This window comes from Macaca fascicularis, chromosome 2 (genome assembly GCF_037993035.2).
Source record: "Macaca fascicularis isolate 582-1 chromosome 2, T2T-MFA8v1.1".
NCBI lineage: Eukaryota > Metazoa > Chordata > Mammalia > Primates > Cercopithecidae > Macaca > Macaca fascicularis.
The window spans coordinates 100,290,498-100,310,766 of NC_088376.1; the positions used below are offsets into that span (position 1 = coordinate 100,290,498).

Consider the following 20,269-nt stretch of genomic DNA (forward strand, 5'->3'; position numbering starts at 1 on the left):
ACCTCTTTTTAATTTGCAACTTTCTAATGACATTTGCATCTTTTCATATACTTATTTGCTATCTGTGTATCTTTGGTGAGGTGTGTGTTCAGGTCTTTAGCCCTCCCCACTTCCCCCCTAATTTTAACTTTTTGTTTTGAAATAATCTCAGACTACAGAAAAATTTACAAAAAAATACAAAGAATTCCCCTATACCCATCTCCCAACTTCCCCAAATGTTAACATCTTACATAACCACTTACAATGATCAAAATCAGGAAATTAACATTGATGTATTATTGACTAGTCTACAGATGTTATGCAAAAGTTGTCAATTGCCCCGCTACTACTCTTTCTGGTCCCACGATTCAATTCAGGATCTCACATTGTATTTAATTGTTGTAATTCCTTAGACTTTTTCAATCTGGGATAGCTCCTGGTCTTTGTTCTCATGGCCTTCACATTTGAAAAATGATGGCTAGTTGTTTTGCAGAATGACTCAATTTGGATTTATCTGAAAATGATGGCTAGTTGTTTTGCAGAATGACTCAATTTGGATTTATCTGATGTTGTCTCATGATTGAATTCAGGCTATGCGTTTAGAGAAAGAAAACCACTGAATTGATGTCAGGCTCTTTGCAATTCATCATCAGGAAGCACACCATGTAAACATCTCATGAGTGGTCATGTTAACTGATCACTTGGTTAAGGTGTGTTTGCTGGATTTCTCCACTGTAAAGTTACTATTTTTCCTCTTATAATTAATTAATGTTTTGTGAGGAGGTAGTTTGAGATTGTATAAATCTTGTTACTCATAACTTTGCTCAAAAACGTTAGCATTCTTTGATGATTCTTATGTAGCTCAATTATAACTGTGATATTTGCTAAATAATTTTTTTCTTTTTTGTTTTAAATTAACTGTCCCAGATTCTGACTAAATGAAGATTTTCTGCTTCCATCACTTATTCTACATTTATGAATTGGAATTCTACTGTAAGGAAGAGCTCTCCCTTTTCCCTCACTATGTGTGAGTTCAATTATTTACTTATGTATGCATGACTTGCCAACAGAATATATTATACTTGTTAATTTTTGCTGAACTGATAGGGGAGAAATTATATCCTGGTGTTGGTTTCTCTATATGTGAGGTTGGAAGGTCAAAGAGCCATTTATAGTTAATAGACTTGCTCATTTTAAAATCAAGTTATTTTTCTTACTGAGTTTTAACAGTTCTTTGTATAGTTTTGTTAACAGTCTTTTATGAGATATGCCTTTTGCAAATATTTTCTCCCAGTCTGTGTCTTATCTTCTTGTTCTCTTAACAGTGTCTTTCACAGAGCAGATGCATTTAACTGTAATAAAGTCCACCTTACCAATTATTTCTTTCATGGAGCACGTCTTTGGTGGTGTAACTAAAAGGTCATTACTATGCCCGAGGTCATCAAGGTTTTCTCCTGTTGTCTTCTAAGGATTTTATAGTTTTGCATTTTCTGTTTGGGTCTGTGATTCATTTTGAGTTAATTTTTGTGAAGGGTGTAAGATTGTTTGTAGGGTCATTTTTTTTGCATGTGGGTGTCCACTGTAATAATGGACTCATCTGTTTCTCCTTCCACTTCTATCAGTTTTTGCCTGACATGTTTTGATGCTCTGTTTTTAGGTACATACACATTAAGGATTGTTACATCTTCTTGGAAAATTGACTCCATTAAGTAATGTCCCTCTTTATCCCTGGTAACTTTACTTGGTCTGAGCGACTCCTACTATCTTTTGATTAGTGTTGCATGGTATATTTTTCTCCATTTCTTTACTTTTAATCTATATGTGTCTATGTTTAAAGGGGGTTTCTTGTTGAAAACATACAGTTGAGTCTTGGGTTTTTTTGATCCACACTGACTACCTCTGCCTTTTTGTTGATGTTTTTAATACCGATGGCATATAAAGTGATCAGCTATTGATACAGTTGGACTAACACTTGTTGTAGTTTTCTATTTGTTGCCCTTGTTCCTCAAACTTATTTTTGTCTTCTACTCTTTTTCTGCCTTTTGTAGTTTTAATTGAGAATTTTATATGATTTTATTTTCTCCCCTTTCTTAGCATACCAATTATACTTCTTTTTTTATCTTTGTTTAGTAGTTGACTAGAGTTTGCAATGTATATTTCTAACTAATTTAAGTCTCTTTTCAAATAACAGTATACTATTTCACAGGTAGTACCAATACAAAATAATCCTGTTTCCTCCCTCTCATCCTTTATATTATTGCTGTCATTCATTTCAGTTACACATAAGCATATATATTATATATGTGTGTGTATATATATACACACAAGCAAAGATAATCTAATTTGCTGCTCTTATTTTGAAGAAAATGTTATCTTTTAGGTCAATTATGTTTAAGTAAAATAAACTTTTTTTTTTTTTACCTTCACTTATTTCTTCTCTGATACTCTTCATTTCTATATGTACTTCCGAGTTTCTGACCTATGTAATTTTCCTACTCTCTGAAGATCTTCTTTTAACATTTCTTGCAAGGCAGGTCTACTTGTAACAAATTCCCCCAGTTTTTGTTTGCCTGAGAAAGTCTCTATTTCTCTACCATTTTGGGGGGATAGTTACGCAGGATACAGGATTCTAAGTTGGTGGGGCTTTTTTCTCTGAGCACTTTAAATATTTCACTCCACTTTCTTCTTGCTTATGTGGTTTCTGAGGAGAAGCTGATGTAATTCTTTTTTTTTTTTTTTTTTTTTTTGAGACAGAGTCTTACTCTGTTGCCCGGCTGGAGTGCAGTGGCATGCTCCTGGCTCACTGCAACCTCTGCCTCCCAGGTTCAAGCAGTTCTGCCTCATCCTCCCGAGTAGCTGGGACTACAGGCACGTGCCACCATGCCCGGCTAATTTTTTGTATGTTTAGTAGAGATGGGGTTTCACTATGTTAGTCAGGATGGTCTCAATCTCCTGACCTCGTGATCCGCCCACCTCAGCCTCCCAAAGATGTAATTCTTATCTAACTCCTCTACAGGTAAGGTGTGTTTTTTCCCTTTGACTTTTTCAGGAGTTTTCTTTATCTTTTATTTTCTGTAGTTTGAAAATGAGGTGCCTAGGTGTAGTTTTTTGGCATTTGTTCTACTTGGTGTTCTCTGAGCTTCCTGGGTCTGTGGTTTGGCGACCAACATTAATTTGGGGAAATCCTCAATCATTATTATTTCAAATATTTCATTTGTTCCTTTTTCTTTCTTCTCCTAGAATTCCCATTGCACATGTTACACCTTTCGTAGTTTTTCTTTAGTTCTTGGTTATTCTCTGTTTTTCACCTTTCAGTTTTTGTTCTCGTTGCCTTTCAGTTTTGGCAGTTTTTATGCGATATCCTCAAGCTCAGAGATTCTCTCCTCAGGCATGTCCGGTCTACCAATAGGCCCATCAAAGGCATTCTTCATTTCTGTTGCAGTGTTTTTGATCCCTAGCATTTCTATTTGGTTCTTTCTTAGAATGTTCATCTCTCTGCTTACATTGCCCATCTGTTCTTGTATGCTGTCTACTTTCCATTAGAGCCCTTAGCATCTTTGGGGTGTGTGTGTGTGTGTGTGTGTGTGTGTGTGTGTGTGTGTATGTTTTGTCCATAGTTCCTGGCCCATAACTCCCATAAACCCTTGTTACAGTAAACACAATCTCTCTTTCTTACCTTCTCCAGTCTCCTTTTCTCTGCCCAAGGCAGGACTCTAATCTGATTGTGGGTCATAAAAGGCCCTCATTCCAGAGGGGGGACCTGCCCTATATCCTGGAGGAAGGAATGCTACACAGAGTGGCCAGAAAGAATCTGAACAGACAGAGCTTGCTGGGTTTAGATCATACCCTTTTTGTATAATCACATTTTGACATGGTTGTCCATGCTTCTGTTCATATCATGCCTATTGAATGAAGTCTCCACAAAAAAGCCCAAGAGGACAGGACTGGGGGCTTCTAGGGAGCTGAACACATGGAGGGTGACAGGGAAGGTGAACGATAATTCATCCATGTGCAGGAAGCTAGGTGCAGTAGCACACACTTGTAATCCCAGTGACCTCAGGAAGCAGAGGTGGGAGGATCGTTGGAGCCCAGGAGTATGAAGCTGCAATGAACTATGATTGTGCACTGCACTCCAGCCTGGGCAACACAGCAAGACCCTGTCTTAAAAAAAAATCCACATGCTGGGGGGGTGGTGCACCCCAATTCCACAGGGACAGAAGTTCCTGTGCTTGGGACTCTTTCAGACCCTACCCTATGTATCTCTTCATCTAGTTGTTTATTTCTATCCTTTTAAATATTGTTTATAATAAATTGGTAAACATAAGCATTTTCTTGAGTTCTGTGAGCTGCTCTAGCAAATTAACCCAAAGAGGTGTCAGGGGAACCCCACCTTAAGTGGGTCTGTCAGAAGTTCCAGAGGCCCAGACTTGTGACTGGTGTCTGAAAGTGGGAACACCAGTCTTGGAGACCTAGCCCTCAACCTGTGGGGTCTGATGCTATCTGCAAGTAGATAGTGTTGGAATTGAGTTGGAAGAAACCCAGCTGGTGTTGGCTACAGAATTGATTGCTTCCTAGCTGGTGGGGAGAAATTCCCACATATTTGGAGGTCACAGAAGCCTTCGTTTTTAATTATTTTGTTGGTGTGAGAGCAGAGGAAAAATTGAGTTTTTCCTAAGAGCATGTCAATCATAGTTGCTTTAAATGCCCAGTCTGGTAATTCCAACGTGAATAACTCTTCTTAGATCTGTCAAAGAAGTGAAGTCACAGGGCAAAACACTGCTCCAAAATACTGCTAGATTTAAGTCTGGTTCTGATCTCTGCTCTGTCTCTTCAAACGGTGTTTTTGCCTTTTAGTATGCCTTGTAATCTGTTGTTGAAAGCTAGACATGATGTGTACTGGGTAAAGGGAATTCCAGTAAATAGGCCTTTAATGATGTGGTAAATTGTGGGGAGAGGGAAAGCAGTCTATGGTCCTGTGGTTAGGTCTCGGTCTTTTAGTGAGCCTGTGTCTCTGCACTGCGAACGTTACAAGTGCTTCTCAGTCTCCTACCCTCTCTTTAAATTGCAAATTTGAAAAAGACTTAAGACATCATCTAGTCCATCCCTGCAGGGGATCTTTGAGGAATAATACTTCCCTCTCCCTCCACCCCACACACGGACACCTCCCTCTGCTCCCTGGACATGGTTGCCAGTGATCTTCCTGATACTTCCCATATGGAGAGTGTACAAAAAATTAGCCGGGCATGGTGGCGGGGACCTGCAATCCCAGCTACTCGGGAGGCTGAGGCAGGAGAATCGCTTGAACCCGGTGGGCGGAGATTGCAGTGAGACGAGATTGCGCCATTGTACTCCAGTCTGAGCGACAGTGCCAGACTCTGTCTCAAAAAAACAAAACAAAACAGAACACTCTGGCTTATTTCAAATGGTTACTTGCCTCTCCCTGCTGGAAGCATAAGAGAATTGTTCTCTGATATTCACTGTGTGAACCCAATAGAGCTCTTGGAAGTAAAAGCCACAGAAATATGGAGGCCTTTCTCTGGAGTTCTTAACTCTCAAAGTAATCTACATTGCGTCTCCAGCAATTTGTCAGTTACAGTTCCGGTTTTCTTATCCTGGTACTGGTTCCTGCAGAGGTTTCTTGTGGATTTCTGGTCCAGTAAATTGTAATTCTTTTTTTTTTGAGACGAAGTCTCAGTCTGTTGCCCAGGCTGGAGTGCACTGTTGCGATCTTGGCTCACAGCAACCTCTGCCTCCCAGGTTCAAGCAAGTCTTGAACCTCAGCCTCCTGAGTAGCTGGGATTACAGGTATGCATCACCACGCCCAGCTAATTTTTGTATTTTTAGTAGAGACAGGGTTTCCCCATGTTGGCCAGGCTGATCTCGAGCTCCTGACCTCAAGTGATCTTACCCGCTCAGCCTCACAAAGTCCTGGGATTGCAGGTATGAGCCACTGCGCCTGGCCTAAATTGTAATTCTCTGTATTCACCTGTGTGTCTCTAACTTTTGGGGCAGTCTTTTGCCTTGTGACTTCACTTCACTGACAGATCTAAGAAGAGTTATTCATTTTTCAGTTTGTTCAACATTTTACTTGTTAAAAAGGAGTGGCAACTTCTAAGCTCCTTATGTGCCAGACCAGAAACCAGAAGTCTTACCACAACTTTTTATTTAATAGAATCATTAAATTGCAAATTTGGAAAAGATTTGAGACATCATCTAGTCCATCCCTGTAGGGGATCTTTGAGGAATACTTCCCTCTCCCTCTACCCCACACACGGACACCTGCCTCTGCTCCCTGGACATGGTTGCCAGTGATCTTCCTGATACTTCCCATATGGAGAGTGTATTCATTCCACTTAAAACTGCTCGGCTGGTTAGAAAACTCTTGTTACACCCCTCTTTGGTCTTAGCTGTGGCCTTGAATGAAGGCAGGTACAAAGAGGAAAATGAGGAAGACAGCTTCAAAGAGGATACCTGGTCATGGGCCTTGAAGCATTACAGAGAGCGTCTGGCAGTCTTTACAGGATATGGTGGGGAGGAAGGGAGGACAAAGTTAAGGGGAGGAAGAAGTAAAGCAAAACATTAGGATTTGGGGAACATAGAGGTAACGTGAGACCAGTGACATTCGGTGCCTCAGTTCCAAGGTTTGGGGATCATAGTTCAGCTGGAGACTGACTCTAGGGAGGTCTTTGATCAGGCCTCACTCTTGTCAGGAGTCTGCTAATCATTCTTTCTTTCTCTGCTTTAGAACTGTACACCAAGAAGTGGAAGAATCTTTAGAGACCATCCTTTACCCAGATGGGGCAATTGAGGGCCAGAGCCAGGAAGGAACAGATTCTCAGGGTGAATCACTGGCAGGGCTCCCGTTTCCTACCTCCTAGCTCTAGCTTCCTTGGTTGCTTGGAGCCAAACAAAGCAAAAATTCCTTTTCTGACTGGAGTGAGGAGATGATGAGGGCAGAGGACAAGGCTTGTCTCCACCTCAGTTCTTTCCCATAAGGGGAATACCAGACTAGGCAGTGGCGACTGGTAGCAACTGTTTATTCAATAGAGACAATGCTGAGAATAAGAACACTCAAGGAAGCTAAGTGAAGGAAAAAAGAGCTGGGGACAGTGGTGATCCTGGCGGGAGAGCTTGGGGTGGGGCAAAGAGCAAAGCATGCTCCCTGAGCAGCATGTCAGGCCTTGCTTCTGCCCTCCACTGTCTGCCCTGTCTTGACCTGTACTGCAGGCTGACTGATTAACAGGCTACCAGCAGCTGTGCCAGTCAGGTGGCCAGGGCTGCCCTGCATAACATTGCTTCCTTGCATTCCCTTCAGTGGTGTTCCTCTGCTTATCCCTTAAAATAGTTCAAAATTCAGAACATGAAAATGCTTTCTTATGCATACACAAGCAGACATGTATATGTGTATGCACCTGGTGTGTGTGTGGGCTGTGGTGGAGACATACTTTGTCCTGTGTTCATTGTCACTGAGATTGCTCAGGGAGGCTGGGCTACTTGCATTTGTTTTCCTCTTTAGAGTTGTGTTAATGGTTTCCTTCTTCATTAAAGCAGAGCTCAAAATGCAACTCTGTCATTGCTCTGTACTCTTGGTTTGTCTTTGGTGTTGAAAAGGCAGTGCACTTGTGCTTTTGGTGGGGCTCCTGGTCTGCATGCTGCCTCCTAGGATTGGCAGGTATTGCATATCACCACATACCAGACACCCACAGGAGAGAAAAATCATCAGGATCAAGAGGCCAGAGTGGGCTGCTGGCAAAGTTTATCCGCAGGCTAGGTGCTTGCTGCTCTCCTGCTTATCCATGCTGCCCAGTGCGGGCTGTCCCTAGAAGGGAATTCTGTGTCCGAGTGCTGCAACTACTGTCAGTGTTTTACTGTAGTGGTTTTACCTCTGCCTATTGATTGACCCATCTACCTGTTTCATTTGAGTTGAGTGTGAATTGTTTAGGATGTTGCAATTAGAGGTGGTGTGGGCTGGAGTGGACTATTTATTTTTCTATTTTTTTTAATTTTAATTTAAGTTCTGGGATACGTGTGTTGAACGTGCAGGCTTGTTACATAGGTATACATGTGCCATGGTGGTTTGTTGCACCCATCAACCCATCATCTAGGTTTTAAGCCCTACATGCATTAGATATTTGTCCTAATGCTCTCCCTCCCCTTGTCCCCCACTCCCCGACAGGCCCCAGTGTGTGATGTTCCCCTCCCTGTGTCCATGTGTTCTCATTGTTCAACTCCCACTTATGAGTGAGAACATGTGGTGTTTGGTTTTCTGTTCCTGTGTTAATTTGCTGAGGATAATGGTTTCCAGCTTCATCCATGTGGACTATTTTTTCATCATACTCTACCCTTCCCAGGTCACACCTAGGGGGCTGAGGAGTGACAGGTGGAGCAGGGCAAGGCTGGATTAAACATTAATGCAGCTGTCACCACTGCCCAGAGGAGCAAGTTCCCAGAGCCAAGCTGCAGAGCTACCCTAGTATCCCCAGGCTGAGGAGGTGGTGAGTGGCAGACATGGCTCAATTTGTCCAGGTCCTGGCTGAAATAGGTGACTTTGGTCGCTTCCAGATACAACTGTTGATACTGCTGTGTGTTCTCAACTTCCTGTCTCCCTTCTACTTTTTTGCCCATGTCTTCATGGTCCTAGATGAGCCCCACCACTGTGCAGTGGCCTGGGTGAAGAACCACACTTTCAACCTGAGTGCTGCTGAACAGCTGGCACTGAGCGTGCCCCTGGACACTGCAGGCCACCCAGAGCCCTGCCTCATGTTCCGGCCACCCGCTGCCAATGCCAGCCTGCAGGATATCCTCAGCCACCACTTCAATGAGACGCAGCCTTGTGATATGGGCTGGGAATATCCTGAGAACAGGCTCCCATCCCTAAAGAATGAGGTAGGCTTTTCCTTTTGCTGGTCTCTCCACCAGTTGTGGGTCTGTTGGGTCTTGTGCCTGACTCTTTACCCTCAGTCACTGGCTCTGTATCTGCCCCATGCCCATATGGTCAACCATGGGCACATATGTTTTTCATTTTGTCAATCTCATTTTCCTCTTTGTCCTCTGCCTATTGACCCATTTGCCTGTCGTCATCTCTGTCCAGTCTGTCTGCCCATCTGCCCATTTTTGCCCATCCTTTTGTTGTCCCTCTCTTTCCTTGTCTCTCTGGCTATCTACCCAGTTAGTGTCCTCTCCTGTTTTCCCGTCTTTGTGCCTTTCTCTCTACCCAGTGTTCTCATCTGTCTGTCCAGTTCTCTTTGTCTTTCAGTCTGTCCCTGCATGTCTGCCTACGTTCCTGTTTTCCTAACTCTCTAATGCCATCACTTTCCCTGTCCATTTCACTGCCTTCCTGCTTGCTGGGCTTCACACCGTTCAGTTTTTCTCTCTAGATCTCTGCCAGCCTGCCTTTGGGACGCTGGAGAACATCCAGGACTCTAGGACTTGTCCTATGGATAACTAAGCATTCATTCTTGCTAACTTCCTTCTTTTAGGAGAGATGCAGGCAGAAAACTTCCCACCCTAGCCACCTCTGAGCAGGAGGGGCCCTCTGAAAGCATCCAGTCCCACTCTGTTGCTTCCCAGATGGTGGGGCTGAGGCACAGAATGAGGAGATGGCTTAGCCAGGGCAATGCAGTGAATTGATCATGGAGCTGGGGCTCTCATGCCAGACACCTGCTGTCTAGATTCCCACAGGAGTGGGAGGCAGCACAGAGAGTCCAGAAACCTGAGGGGCATGGGTGCTTGAGGGGATCTATATAATTCTCATCTTCTTTATGGTGGAAAATCTGGGATTAAACATTCACTTCTCCCCCACCCCATGGCTGAAAAAGTATTTATTTTTAGAGGTTTTCAGAGACCAATGTGTTAACCAAAGTTTAACTTTCACTTTTTAATATGTGACCATAAAGCTGCTCCCAGAAGCCTGATAGCCTGCGGATATGTCCTGCCTGTCCTTCTCCCGACTCTCCCCCACTCCACCCCACTCCACCCCACAGGGAGCTCTTGGGAGCCTATGCATGCTCCCGGGCTCTGGGACTGGTCCGCCTAGCCCCTTCTGACGCTTACTGTCCTCTCCATCATCTCCCCAGCATCATATCCATGGCCAGTCCCAGCCTTCACCAGCCCTAACGTGTTGTGGTATGCCTATATGTGTTAAACTGTCTGCCCACCTGGCCAAATATCATCATTCTCAAAGCCCAGAAAACCTTCCAGATTGCTCACAGACTACTCTAGGCCTTGTTCACACCCCATGTTGGACTGTTCATGCAACCGTATTCAGCCAAAGCCCCCTGAGAATTAACTGTGCAGGGAAGTCAGAGGGGAAAGGTACTTTATTTCTCTAGTGGTCAGGAAAGGTCTGGGCCCCTTGCAGAGGAATAAAGGGCTGGGTGGGTTCTAAGGCCCAGAATTTGCTTCCTCCTGGTTGGGAGGAATGGGGAGGCAACTTTCTGAAGGAGGTGATATGTGTGAACTAGGCACCAGGATACTAGAAAAATGTTGCTAGAGAAGAGGGGAAGGCCTTTGCAGGCAGAGAATAAGAATAGCACAGAAAAGGCCTGGCAGCAGGAAGCAGGCAGGATGTCTGGGGAGCAGTGGGTGTGCCTGCAATGGGGTCAGGGTGGAGGGGCAGGAGTATAGAATTAGATGGATGTTTTCAAGGATTTGGGACCTCTTTTCTTTGGTTATTGTTTGACACATCTGAAAAGAATGCATACACAAAGAATTATCATGTGAGAAAGCATTAGTTGACACTAAGGTAATAATTAGGATTTGCAGAAGGTGGAAAAAAGTTACCTAAACATTTTTAGCAATTGGGAACTGCAACCAAAATAAGCCAATAACATCCCTGTTAACACTTAGGAAGAGCCTTCATTCATGACATCTGGTAAACTAGAGAGCCTCCATTTTCTCTGTTGGAAGGTTCCTCAAATGCAAAACAGAAACAAGGGGAGTCCCTTGACTGGTTCCCATGTTCTTAAGTGTTCTCCCCACTCCTTCTCCAACCTCAGCTCCTCGATGAAGCAGGCCTGCATAACTTGAAAGAGTGTGTTATCACTCCATAGACATCTGTCTTATAGATACCATCACCCTCACATTTCTTCTACATGCTGGGTCTTCAGCTGCATTCTGGGAACACCATGTCACACACTCTTAAGCTGCACATTTATGCTAAGCTTATGAGAGAATGACAGGAAAGACTCTTTTGTCAGATTATGAACTCACTCCATTTAGTGCATTTCAAAAGGTGCAATACTTCCCTTCATTTATCAGTGAAAGAAGTTGGAAATTAACTTCGAAAAATAAATCAGCAAATAGCACATTTTCTCAAAAGTCACAGTCACATGTATAGTGCAAGAAATGAGGAAGGGCAAGACAGACTCTACCCACATTCGTGAGTTTCATCAAACACCCAAGGGTGGAGAGAAAAGGCAGCTTTCAGAAAGGACTGTGTTATGGAACGAGGCAGGTGGGGAATGTGTTTTCTAAACTAGATCTAGGAGGTGGAATGTGGAATCAATCTGTCCTCCTCCCCTTAAGGACTGTCCACTGGTGAATAAATTTTTTAAAAGACTCAAAAATAAACTCCTCACACACAAACACCTGCAAAAAACAAACAAACAAACAAAAACAAGAAAAAAAAAACAGCACTAAGAGGTCCCACATTACTCTTGAGGGGAACCAAGGAGCAGCTTAACAATTGGCATTAGTGTGCTAGAGAGTCATCACAAACATGCCTTGCTTTTATGCAAGCAAAAAATTTTTTGAAGCAACAAAACAAACGAGCACTGATCACTTTTCTGACAATAAACAGTGACTTAAGTAACTAGTATTGGAATGGGGAGGGGGAACCATACCCGTGAGCCTTGTCTTGCAAGAGTATATGTTGGTAGGATTAGGCATTTGGCATTATTGCAGAGAATGAACTTCAATTTTTTTTTTTTTTTTTTGGAGACAGGATCTTGCTCTGTCACCCAGGCTGGAGTGCAGTGGTGAAATCTGGGCTCACTGCAACCTCCGCCTCCTGGGTTCAAGTGATTCTCCTACCTCAGCCTCCCAAGTAGCTGGGATTACAGGCATGCACCACCACACCCGGCTAAGTTTTGTATTTTTAGTAGGGATGGGGTTTTGCCATGTTGGCCAGGGTGGTCTTGAACTCCTGACCTCAGGTGATCCACCCACCTCAGCCTCGCAAAGTGCTGGGATTACAGGCGTGAGCCACCATGCCCGCCCTAATTTTTAATCCTTAGTTTGACTTAAACCTTGCTTTTACTGTGATGGCAACACAAGCTGAGCTGAAAGGGCTCAGGAGAGCTGTTCATAGCAGCACACCCCTGAGGCTCTTCTTTGGCTCTGGAGGCTGGATTAACTGCATTCTTTAGGCCCTTCTCTGTGAGTGCAGAATGCTCCACGTACTCAACAGCCTTCCAGTCCGAGGCCAGTCTGGAGTGATAGGCTTCCATTTTTTGTTCTTGGCAAGTTTCACAAGAGTAGAGGGATCATCTGTGAGATGAATTTGGGTCTTGACAAGAAAGGAATCTTTGGACAGTGGTGAGTTAGAACAGGCATCCACTTTTCTTTCACATTTTTGAATGAGGATGGAGATACCACTGAAAAACTGACTAGAAAAACATCTGTTTGTGGATACTTAGCGATTGTAATCTTTTATAACCCTCTTGCCCAGAAGCGTCAAAAAGTCCAAGAGCATATGACTCTCCACCAACCATAACCATGACGCATAGTTGTTAGAAATAGTTGGTATATTTTCAGATGTAAATTTGTTTGTTATGTAGGATATCGGTAGATCTGTTTTACCAATGGCATCATTGCTCACAACAGCACACTTAATGATCTGCATTGCTGAAATAGTTTTGTATTTACTTTAAATATTTCAAACTCGATGTTGACCTCAGCCTTTCCCTGGGGCATGGCGGCACTCAGGACCTCTCTCCTAGACAATGCTGGCATTGTGGTGGACCTTGGGCCTCTTGCCCTACCCTATCATGCTGTCCTCACCCCTACTCTTCCAAAGACTGTGACTCCCAAGGAAATGTACGCTTTGTGCCCTGAACCACATGATAATCCCAAGCTTGGTTCCAGAATGCAGTCGGCTTGGTGTGAGATCTTCTATCTCTGGTTTTCATCCATGAGGAAGGTTCTGCCCATTGACCCAGAGGACTCTCTCTGACACCTAAGCTTCCTTATTATAAATGATGACTTCATATTTAAACTTAAATGCAAACAATACTAATTTGAAAAGAAAAAAGTATATTTCCATGAAGGCTGTGTGCTCTTGAAGGTCAGAATGTTTCTCCTTTCAACCTACATTTCCTACGTGTCCATCCTTGGTAAAAGAAAAAAAAATGGGCTGAGTGTAGTGGCTCGTGCCTGTAATCCCAACACTTTGGGAGGCTGAGGCAGGAGGATCACTTGAGCCCAGGATTTCGAGACCAGCCTGGGCAATATAGTGAGACCTCATCTCTACAAAAAATAAAATAATCAGCCAGACATGATGGCACATACCTATAGTCTCAGCTACTCCAGAGGCTGAAGTGGGACGATCGTTTGAGCTGGTAGTGAGCCATATTCATGCCACTGCACTCCAGCCTGGGGAGATGCTTTCTCAAAAAAAAAAAGAAAAGAAAAGAAAAAAGAGAAGAAAAAAATGACTCCCCTGTCTACATGGATCTTGGAATGGGAAGGTGGGAAGACCATCAGTGAATAGCAACAATCATGTGATCTGTCCTGGGACCAAAGAAGTAGGAATAGGAGGGAAGGGGAAGCGGAGAGAACAACCATTTCTGGGTTCTGGAGGCTTGAAAATGCCTGGCATATTTAGGAATGCTGACATAGCAAAAGAGGCTGGGAAATAGGCAACAGCTAGCTCTTCAAGGGCCTTAGATATAGTGCTAAGGAATTTGGGCTTTCTCCTAGAGACCAAAGGGAGCTGTTGAAGGTTTTAGAATAGGGGAGGGATCCAAGCTGGGGAGGCTCCAAGAAATGAGGGTGGGATTCTGCAGACCACCATGGCAGACTGCAGACAGAACCATCCACTGTGGGAGTTAGGGCTGAGGAGGATGACTGGCATCCCAAGTTGGAGCCCTCTTCATCTCTACCACCTGCAACATGATAGCACCATGAGAGCTTGGACACATCTCGGCGCCTCTCCAAGCCTCAGCCTCTGCTGCTGCACAAAGGGAGTGATAAGCCGTTATGGGGTTAGAATGAGGATTTAATGCCATAGCAGGTATATAAACTGAAGAGAGGTAGTGAATGGTGGCTGTGGACCAGGCGTGCCAGCCTTAGAAGACTCCGTGGCTTGGCGCTCATGCCCAGAGAGCACTTCACCCCCTTGTGTCTGAGCTGTCTGCCACCAGCTGAGAGCTCTGTGAGCACAGAGGCCAGAGCACAGCCTCACCCTAGATAACAGGTGCTGAGAGCTTCCTGTGACACAGCCACTGAGCTAACCATGTTACAAGTGTTAGTTCCTTTCACTGTATCAGGTCATACTATGTAGCATATTTTATTCACATTTTGTAAGTGGGAAATCAAGACACAGACAGATGGGCTAACAGGGTTAAGGTCACACAAAGCCACTCAATTCTGACTCCTGAGCCTGGCAACAGTAGGCCTTTATTACTAGTTATTTTAAATGCCATCTTACTAAAAGGCAATCTGTGGCTGCTAGACAAAAACTAAACAGGATAGAACTGGCTGGAGCAACAATTTCAAGTCCCCTGTCCTTCCCCACTTCATTCCCAGGAACGATCAGTTCATCACTTGATACATGTTGAAAGTTCTTGAAAATTAACAGTTGTCCTTGAGAACAGAAGTATGAGCACAACAGTAACTCCTGGACTGGTTAATTTCTTGCTAAAAGTTATTTAACTGATGGTGATTGGTTAATTAGCTAGCTGTAGGCATTAGTTTATTTCTTCATTTATTCATTCATTCAGCAGACATCCTCTTAGCCTTTACTCAGATTCATTCCCTGTCTAGGGCAAGAGAGATGTCTCAACTCCACCAGCTGCCATCCAGCTGTGGGACCGAGGGTTAGCTGCTTAACATTTCCTTTCTCAGGAAGATGATAAGTGAAGGATTATTATTAGAATTCTGTGAGATCATGCATGTAAAGCATTTAGCAAGCACCTAGCACAGGGTGAGCGCTTAGAGGTTGCTGCTGGGAAGCTGGAGGAGAGCTCGCATGATGGTTCCCCAACAAACATTTGTGTGTGGAACTGAGCTGTGTGCAAGAGGCATGGCGGGACTCCCTGAGGGGCCCACAACCCAGCGGGATGGGGGTCAGTCAAGTGAGTCAAGTGCACATTCAGCAGACATGCGTACAGAGTGGTATGGACCTAAATATCTTCTCCTCTTGGTTTCCTAGGCTGTCAGATTCTCTCTATAGATCTTGGGTGGATTAGCATTCTCTGTGTCTCTCTCTGTCTCACACCTGCACATTCTCTCACTCCCTCCCTCCCTCTGTGTGTGCATGTGTATGTGCGTGTGTTCCTCTGATCTAATCGCCTTCCTCAAGGCATGTGTGAGGGCTTCTTAGGATTCTGATTGCCTGTTAATGGTGGGTATTTCAGGGGGATTTTGCAGCCAGGTGGAAAAACATGGAGAGGCCCAAGTGTGTCCCAGGGGTGCCCTGGCTATGGGGAAGCGGCCCCATTTGTTAGGAAGCACCAATTAATGGTCTGTCACGGGGTCCCAAAATTTGCATCTTTAGTGTGTCAATAATTTTACATGGCATCTCCAGGCCAAAAGAAATGCCTAACAGCTATATGTATTAAGCCATTAAGTTCAAACAAGTGTTTATGTCCTAACAACTTAGTAGTTATTTTTTGGAATAAACAGATACGTTGATGGAAAAATATTTTAATTTTATTCTTAAGCACAATAACTTACTGATAGGCTGTATGCACTTACTGGGCATTGTACAAGTTCTCAGTCCTTGAACACTGCCGCCCTCACTTTCTCTTCCACATTGATTTTCTGTGGCATTTGCTTTCACAAAAACTGCCAAAAGCACTTTCCTATAGATATGATGTCAGATTTCACATAGATATGATGTCATTGGAAGGAAAGTAGCGTGGTCTCACGTTGAAAGTGTGAACTATCCTGAGCTAGTAGTTTGTGTGATGTCAGAGAGATGTCAACTTGTATTTCCCTTTAAAACCTGAAATGCCCTGCCATGCTCAGTGAGTTCACCATGGTGCCCCGGAATGCCTCAGTACACAGTTTGGGAACCATGAGCTCCTTCGCTGAAGGGTTTGTAGTGGGCCAGGTGGTGTAGGGCTTGCCCTCCGTGCAGCCCCTGGACTCACATCTGCCTGTGTCTCCTTCAGTTCAACCTGGTTTGTGATCGGAAGCATCTGAAGGACACCACACAGTCAGTGTTCATGGCTGGGCTCCTTGTTGGCACCCTCATGTTTGGGCCCCTCTGGGACCGGTAAGAACTTTGCCCTGCCCACTCCCTGCCTAGCAAGCTCGTCAGCTCTGGCACAGGCCCAAGTCCCCCTTATGCCCCTCACACTGGCCTTTAGGGCAAGGCCCTCCTCCCCCTACCCTCAAACGGGGCTCAGGGAAGGGCCGTGTCTCCTCCCTCACAAAGAGACCCCAGGACAGGGCTGGGCCCCCTTGCGGCCTTCTCCTCAGATGCCTTCCGGGAGGGACACTTCCCATGGACCTGCCCTGTTTCCTCAGGATTGGCCGCAAGGCCACGATCCTGGTGCAGCTCCTCCTCTTCACCCTCATCGGCCTGGTCACAGCCTTTGTGCCCAGCTTTGAGCTCTACATGGCCCTGCGCTTTGCTGTGGCTACTGCCATCGCTGGATTTGCCTTCAGCAATGTCACCCTACGTGAGTGTCTGGTCCTTGGAGCCTTCAGTCACAGGGTGAGGCCCAGGGGTCTGGGAGGGCCATGGCCCCAAATGGCCTGTGGAGGTCTTGTCAGGTACCCCACATCTGAAGTGGTCGCACTGGTGCTTCCTGTGTTGGCCCTGAGGCCCAGCCCCCACAGGGTGGCACCTGGGAGTAATGGGGAGTGAATGGCAGGGATTAGCCCTGTCTCAACCTCTCCATTCCCACAGTGACCGAGTGGGTGGGGCCCACATGGAGGACGCAGGCCGTGGTCCTGGCCCAGTGCACCTTCTCCCTCGGGCAGATGGTGCTCGCGGGACTCGCCTATGGTTTCCGCAACTGGAGGCTCCTTCAGATCACTGGCACTGCACCTGGCTTACTGCTCTTCTTCTACTTCTGGTGAGGAAAATACATGCCAGGAGCAAGTCCCCCCCAAGTTAGTTGTGTTGTGGTGGGATTGGAGTGCAGCGCCCACGTTCACGGGACAGTCAGAGGCGAGTCTGGGAGAGGAAGCCTGTTACAGCTGGGTGTGGGGTTCAGTTTGCACTGGAACAAGCCAGAGAGCTCCCTAGGACTCCAGGCCCCAAGGTCATAGCTATTGCTGACCCACAGGGCTCTGCCAGAATCTGCACGGTGGCTCCTGACCCATGGGAGGATGGACGAGGCGAAACAACTGATTCAGAGGGCAGCCTCGGCCAACAGGCGGAAACTCTCTCCGGAGCTCATGAACCAGGTACTTCCAGCAGGCCCAGGCCCAGAATCAGACCCACGTGGACCTTCCTGCCTGGCCTCTCACTCTGCTTCTTCCTCCCAGCTGGTCCCAGAGAAGACAGGCCCCTCAGGGAATGCCCTGGATCTGTTCAGACACCCCCAGCTCCGGAAGGTGACTCTGATTATCTTCTGTGTCTGGTGAGTGCCCAGAGCCCAAGGACAGAACCACAGGGCTGCAGCCTCCTTGGTGTGTGTCGTCAGAGAGGTGGGCTGGTGGCTGTCTGGATGGGATGGTCTCTCCCTGGCTGTGCCAGTGTCCCCTGCTGTGACTGCTGACCAAGGCAGGCTCTCCCTCTGGGTGGTGTCTCGTCGCCCAGCAGCGACAAGAGCCCTTCATTACCTTGTAGGTTTGTGGACAGTCTGGGGTACTACGGCCTGAGCCTCCAAGTGGGGGACTTTGGCCTGGACATCTATCTGACGCAGCTCATCTTTGGAGCCGTTGAGGTGCCTGCCCGCTGTTCCAGCATCTTCATGATGCAGAGGTTTGGCCGCAAGTGGAGCCAGTTGGGGACCTTGGTCTTGGGTGGCTTTATGTGTATCATCATCATCTTCATCCCAGCAGGTACCACCCCATTCCTCCTCACCCGCCGGCTGTCAGGGGCTAGACCAGTGGCCATTGTTCCGCTTCCAGGAGTAAAGGCTTCCCGGGGGTTTGGGTACAGAAGGGGTGGGGAGCTTCAGTGGATGGGGCCGGCGGCAGGGCCCAGGTGATGGGACTGTCTACCCTCTGCCAGATCTGCCTGTGGTGGTCACTGTGCTGGCTGTGGTGGCGAAGATGGCCACAGCTGCCGCCTTTACCATCTCCTATGTGTACTCTGCCGAGCTTTTCCCCACCATCCTCCGGTAAGAACTGCAGTGTGACTCCTGTTCCTCTGCTGCTGAGACCGATTTGGCTGTCCCTCCTCGGCCCTCACCCCATTCCACAAATAGCTGACAGGGCTGGCTCTGGGGCAGCAGTGCTGGGCAGGGTCCAGGACAACTAGAAATCTAGACCAAGCCCTCAAGCTGTCCCCAAGATAATGGAGGACAGACAGGCAAGCAGGCCACACCCTGGCGGTCGGGACAGGAATATGGGACACATCTAAGAATGAATGGCCCCAGAGAAGGATGTCTTCAGGTGGGAGGGTGGTAAGGATGTACAGCCTCCTGACTTGAGAGTTGACAGACGAGCAGGAGTGTAGCAGGCAGAGAGCAGGAGCTGCAGGCAGGAGCAGAGAGCAGGAGCGCTGAATGGGGTGGGTGAGGCTGGAGACCCTGCAGACCTTTGGGGTCTGGGCTCTCCCGAGAAAATATACTGGGGTGAAGCTGAGGCCCAGAGTTGGGCCCAGGTCTACTTAGCTTGCCCTGGTCTTCTCCCAGGCAAACAGGCATGGGGCTGGTGGGCATCTTCTCACGGATCGGGGGCATCCTCGCACCACTAGTGATTCTGCTGGGAGAGTACCACGCTGCCCTCCCGATGCTCATCTACGGCAGCCTCCCCATTGTGGCCGGCCTGCTCTGCACCCTGCTGCCAGAGACGCGTGGCCAGGCCCTGAAAGACACCCTCCAGGACCTGGAGCTGGGGCCTCACCCATGGTGAGCTGCTTGCTTGCTCTGAAACCACGACCTGGGTCTCACATTGGCCACGCACACTGTATGCCCAGGCCTCCACCTCATCACTTGTCCACTGTTACCTAGAGGCTAATATGAGGTCCTCCAGAACCACAGACATCTGGCTGGCTTTAGTTCAGATTCCCCTTACCTTGAGAAGGGGGGTGGTGAGGGACACTGTCATGGGACCAATACCTGGACAGCCAATGACAGTCTTCTGTTCCCTCTAGGTCCCCCAAATCAGTGCCCTCAGAGAAGGAAACAGAAGCCACAGGAAGAATTTCCAGCCCAGGAGTGACCTTTGTGAGCGGTACATACTTCTGATTGAGGTCTCTAAGAGCTGGACTGTCAGCATCAGGGAGCTGCCTAAACACCTTGGATATGGCCAGGACCCACAGGGACACAGGGCAAGACCAGCCTTGCTTATGGAGGCAGCACACCACAACCTGGCCCATGGCTGTCACCTCCTGCTGAGCCCAATCCCGGAGGTATCTGGGACAGGACCTCTCGGCCTCCTTCGCGTTTCTCATCTCTGGAGCCCAGCCCCCAATACTCTGTCTGGGTTAGGATCTTGGGTATGTCTTGGGATTAACTTGTCCTCTAACAATCTTCACAAGGTATGGCTCTCTTGATCTCCTCAATCTGGAGTCCCCTGCCCTCAAAACACAGTGATGCTCAGAACAGAACACAAGGTAAGCCCTTTCCAAGTTGTGGGGACAGGAGGGGAGAGGAAACAAATGTGAAGTTGTGGACTCTACCCAGGCAGGTGGATAGAAAGGCTGTGGAAAAAGGGAAGGTTATGGTTCCTTCTAAGGGATGGATCAGATCCCTCTGGCTAAGGTATGGCCCCATAGGTCACTGGGTTGTACAGAGAGAAGATTTCAGTTCAGCCTAAATCAAAATTTCTACCGTGGATTCACTTCAAAGATCGCCCAACCCCCCCCCCCCCACACACACACGCTCAGCTCATGCCTAACCTATGTGTGGCTCAGGGACCAGCTTGGGGAAGGAGAGGAGGTTTGTTCTGCTCCCCCCCTTACCCCGCCTCCTCCTGCTCATGCTCAGCTGCTTCTGGACCT

At 46.7% G+C, this 20,269-nt stretch overlaps 1 protein-coding gene and 1 pseudogene across 2 annotated transcripts; one reads left to right on the top strand and one right to left on the bottom strand.

The window, feature by feature from the left end:
- The first annotated feature begins 8,438 nt into the window (after window positions 1-8,438).
- SLC22A13 (solute carrier family 22 member 13) lies at window positions 8,439-19,810 on the top strand. Of its 2 annotated transcripts, XM_005546667.5 has the most exons (10): window positions 8,439-8,865; window positions 16,317-16,420; window positions 16,675-16,829; window positions 17,060-17,228; window positions 17,442-17,562; window positions 17,644-17,738; window positions 17,948-18,162; window positions 18,335-18,443; window positions 18,960-19,175; window positions 19,421-19,810. In XM_005546667.5, the coding sequence occupies exons 1-10, from the start codon at window positions 8,488-8,490 to the stop codon at window positions 19,512-19,514; spliced, it is 1,656 nt and encodes a 551-aa protein (XP_005546724.3). In that variant the 5' UTR covers window positions 8,439-8,487; the 3' UTR covers window positions 19,515-19,810. The 2 variants fall into 2 exon arrangements, with proteins under 2 accessions (XP_005546724.3, XP_065396432.1); XM_065540360.2 differs by lacking the exon at window positions 18,960-19,175.
- Window positions 12,192-12,823, bottom strand: LOC135969693 (cell division control protein 42 homolog; annotated as a pseudogene).
- Window positions 19,811-20,269: the final 459 nt, after the last annotated feature.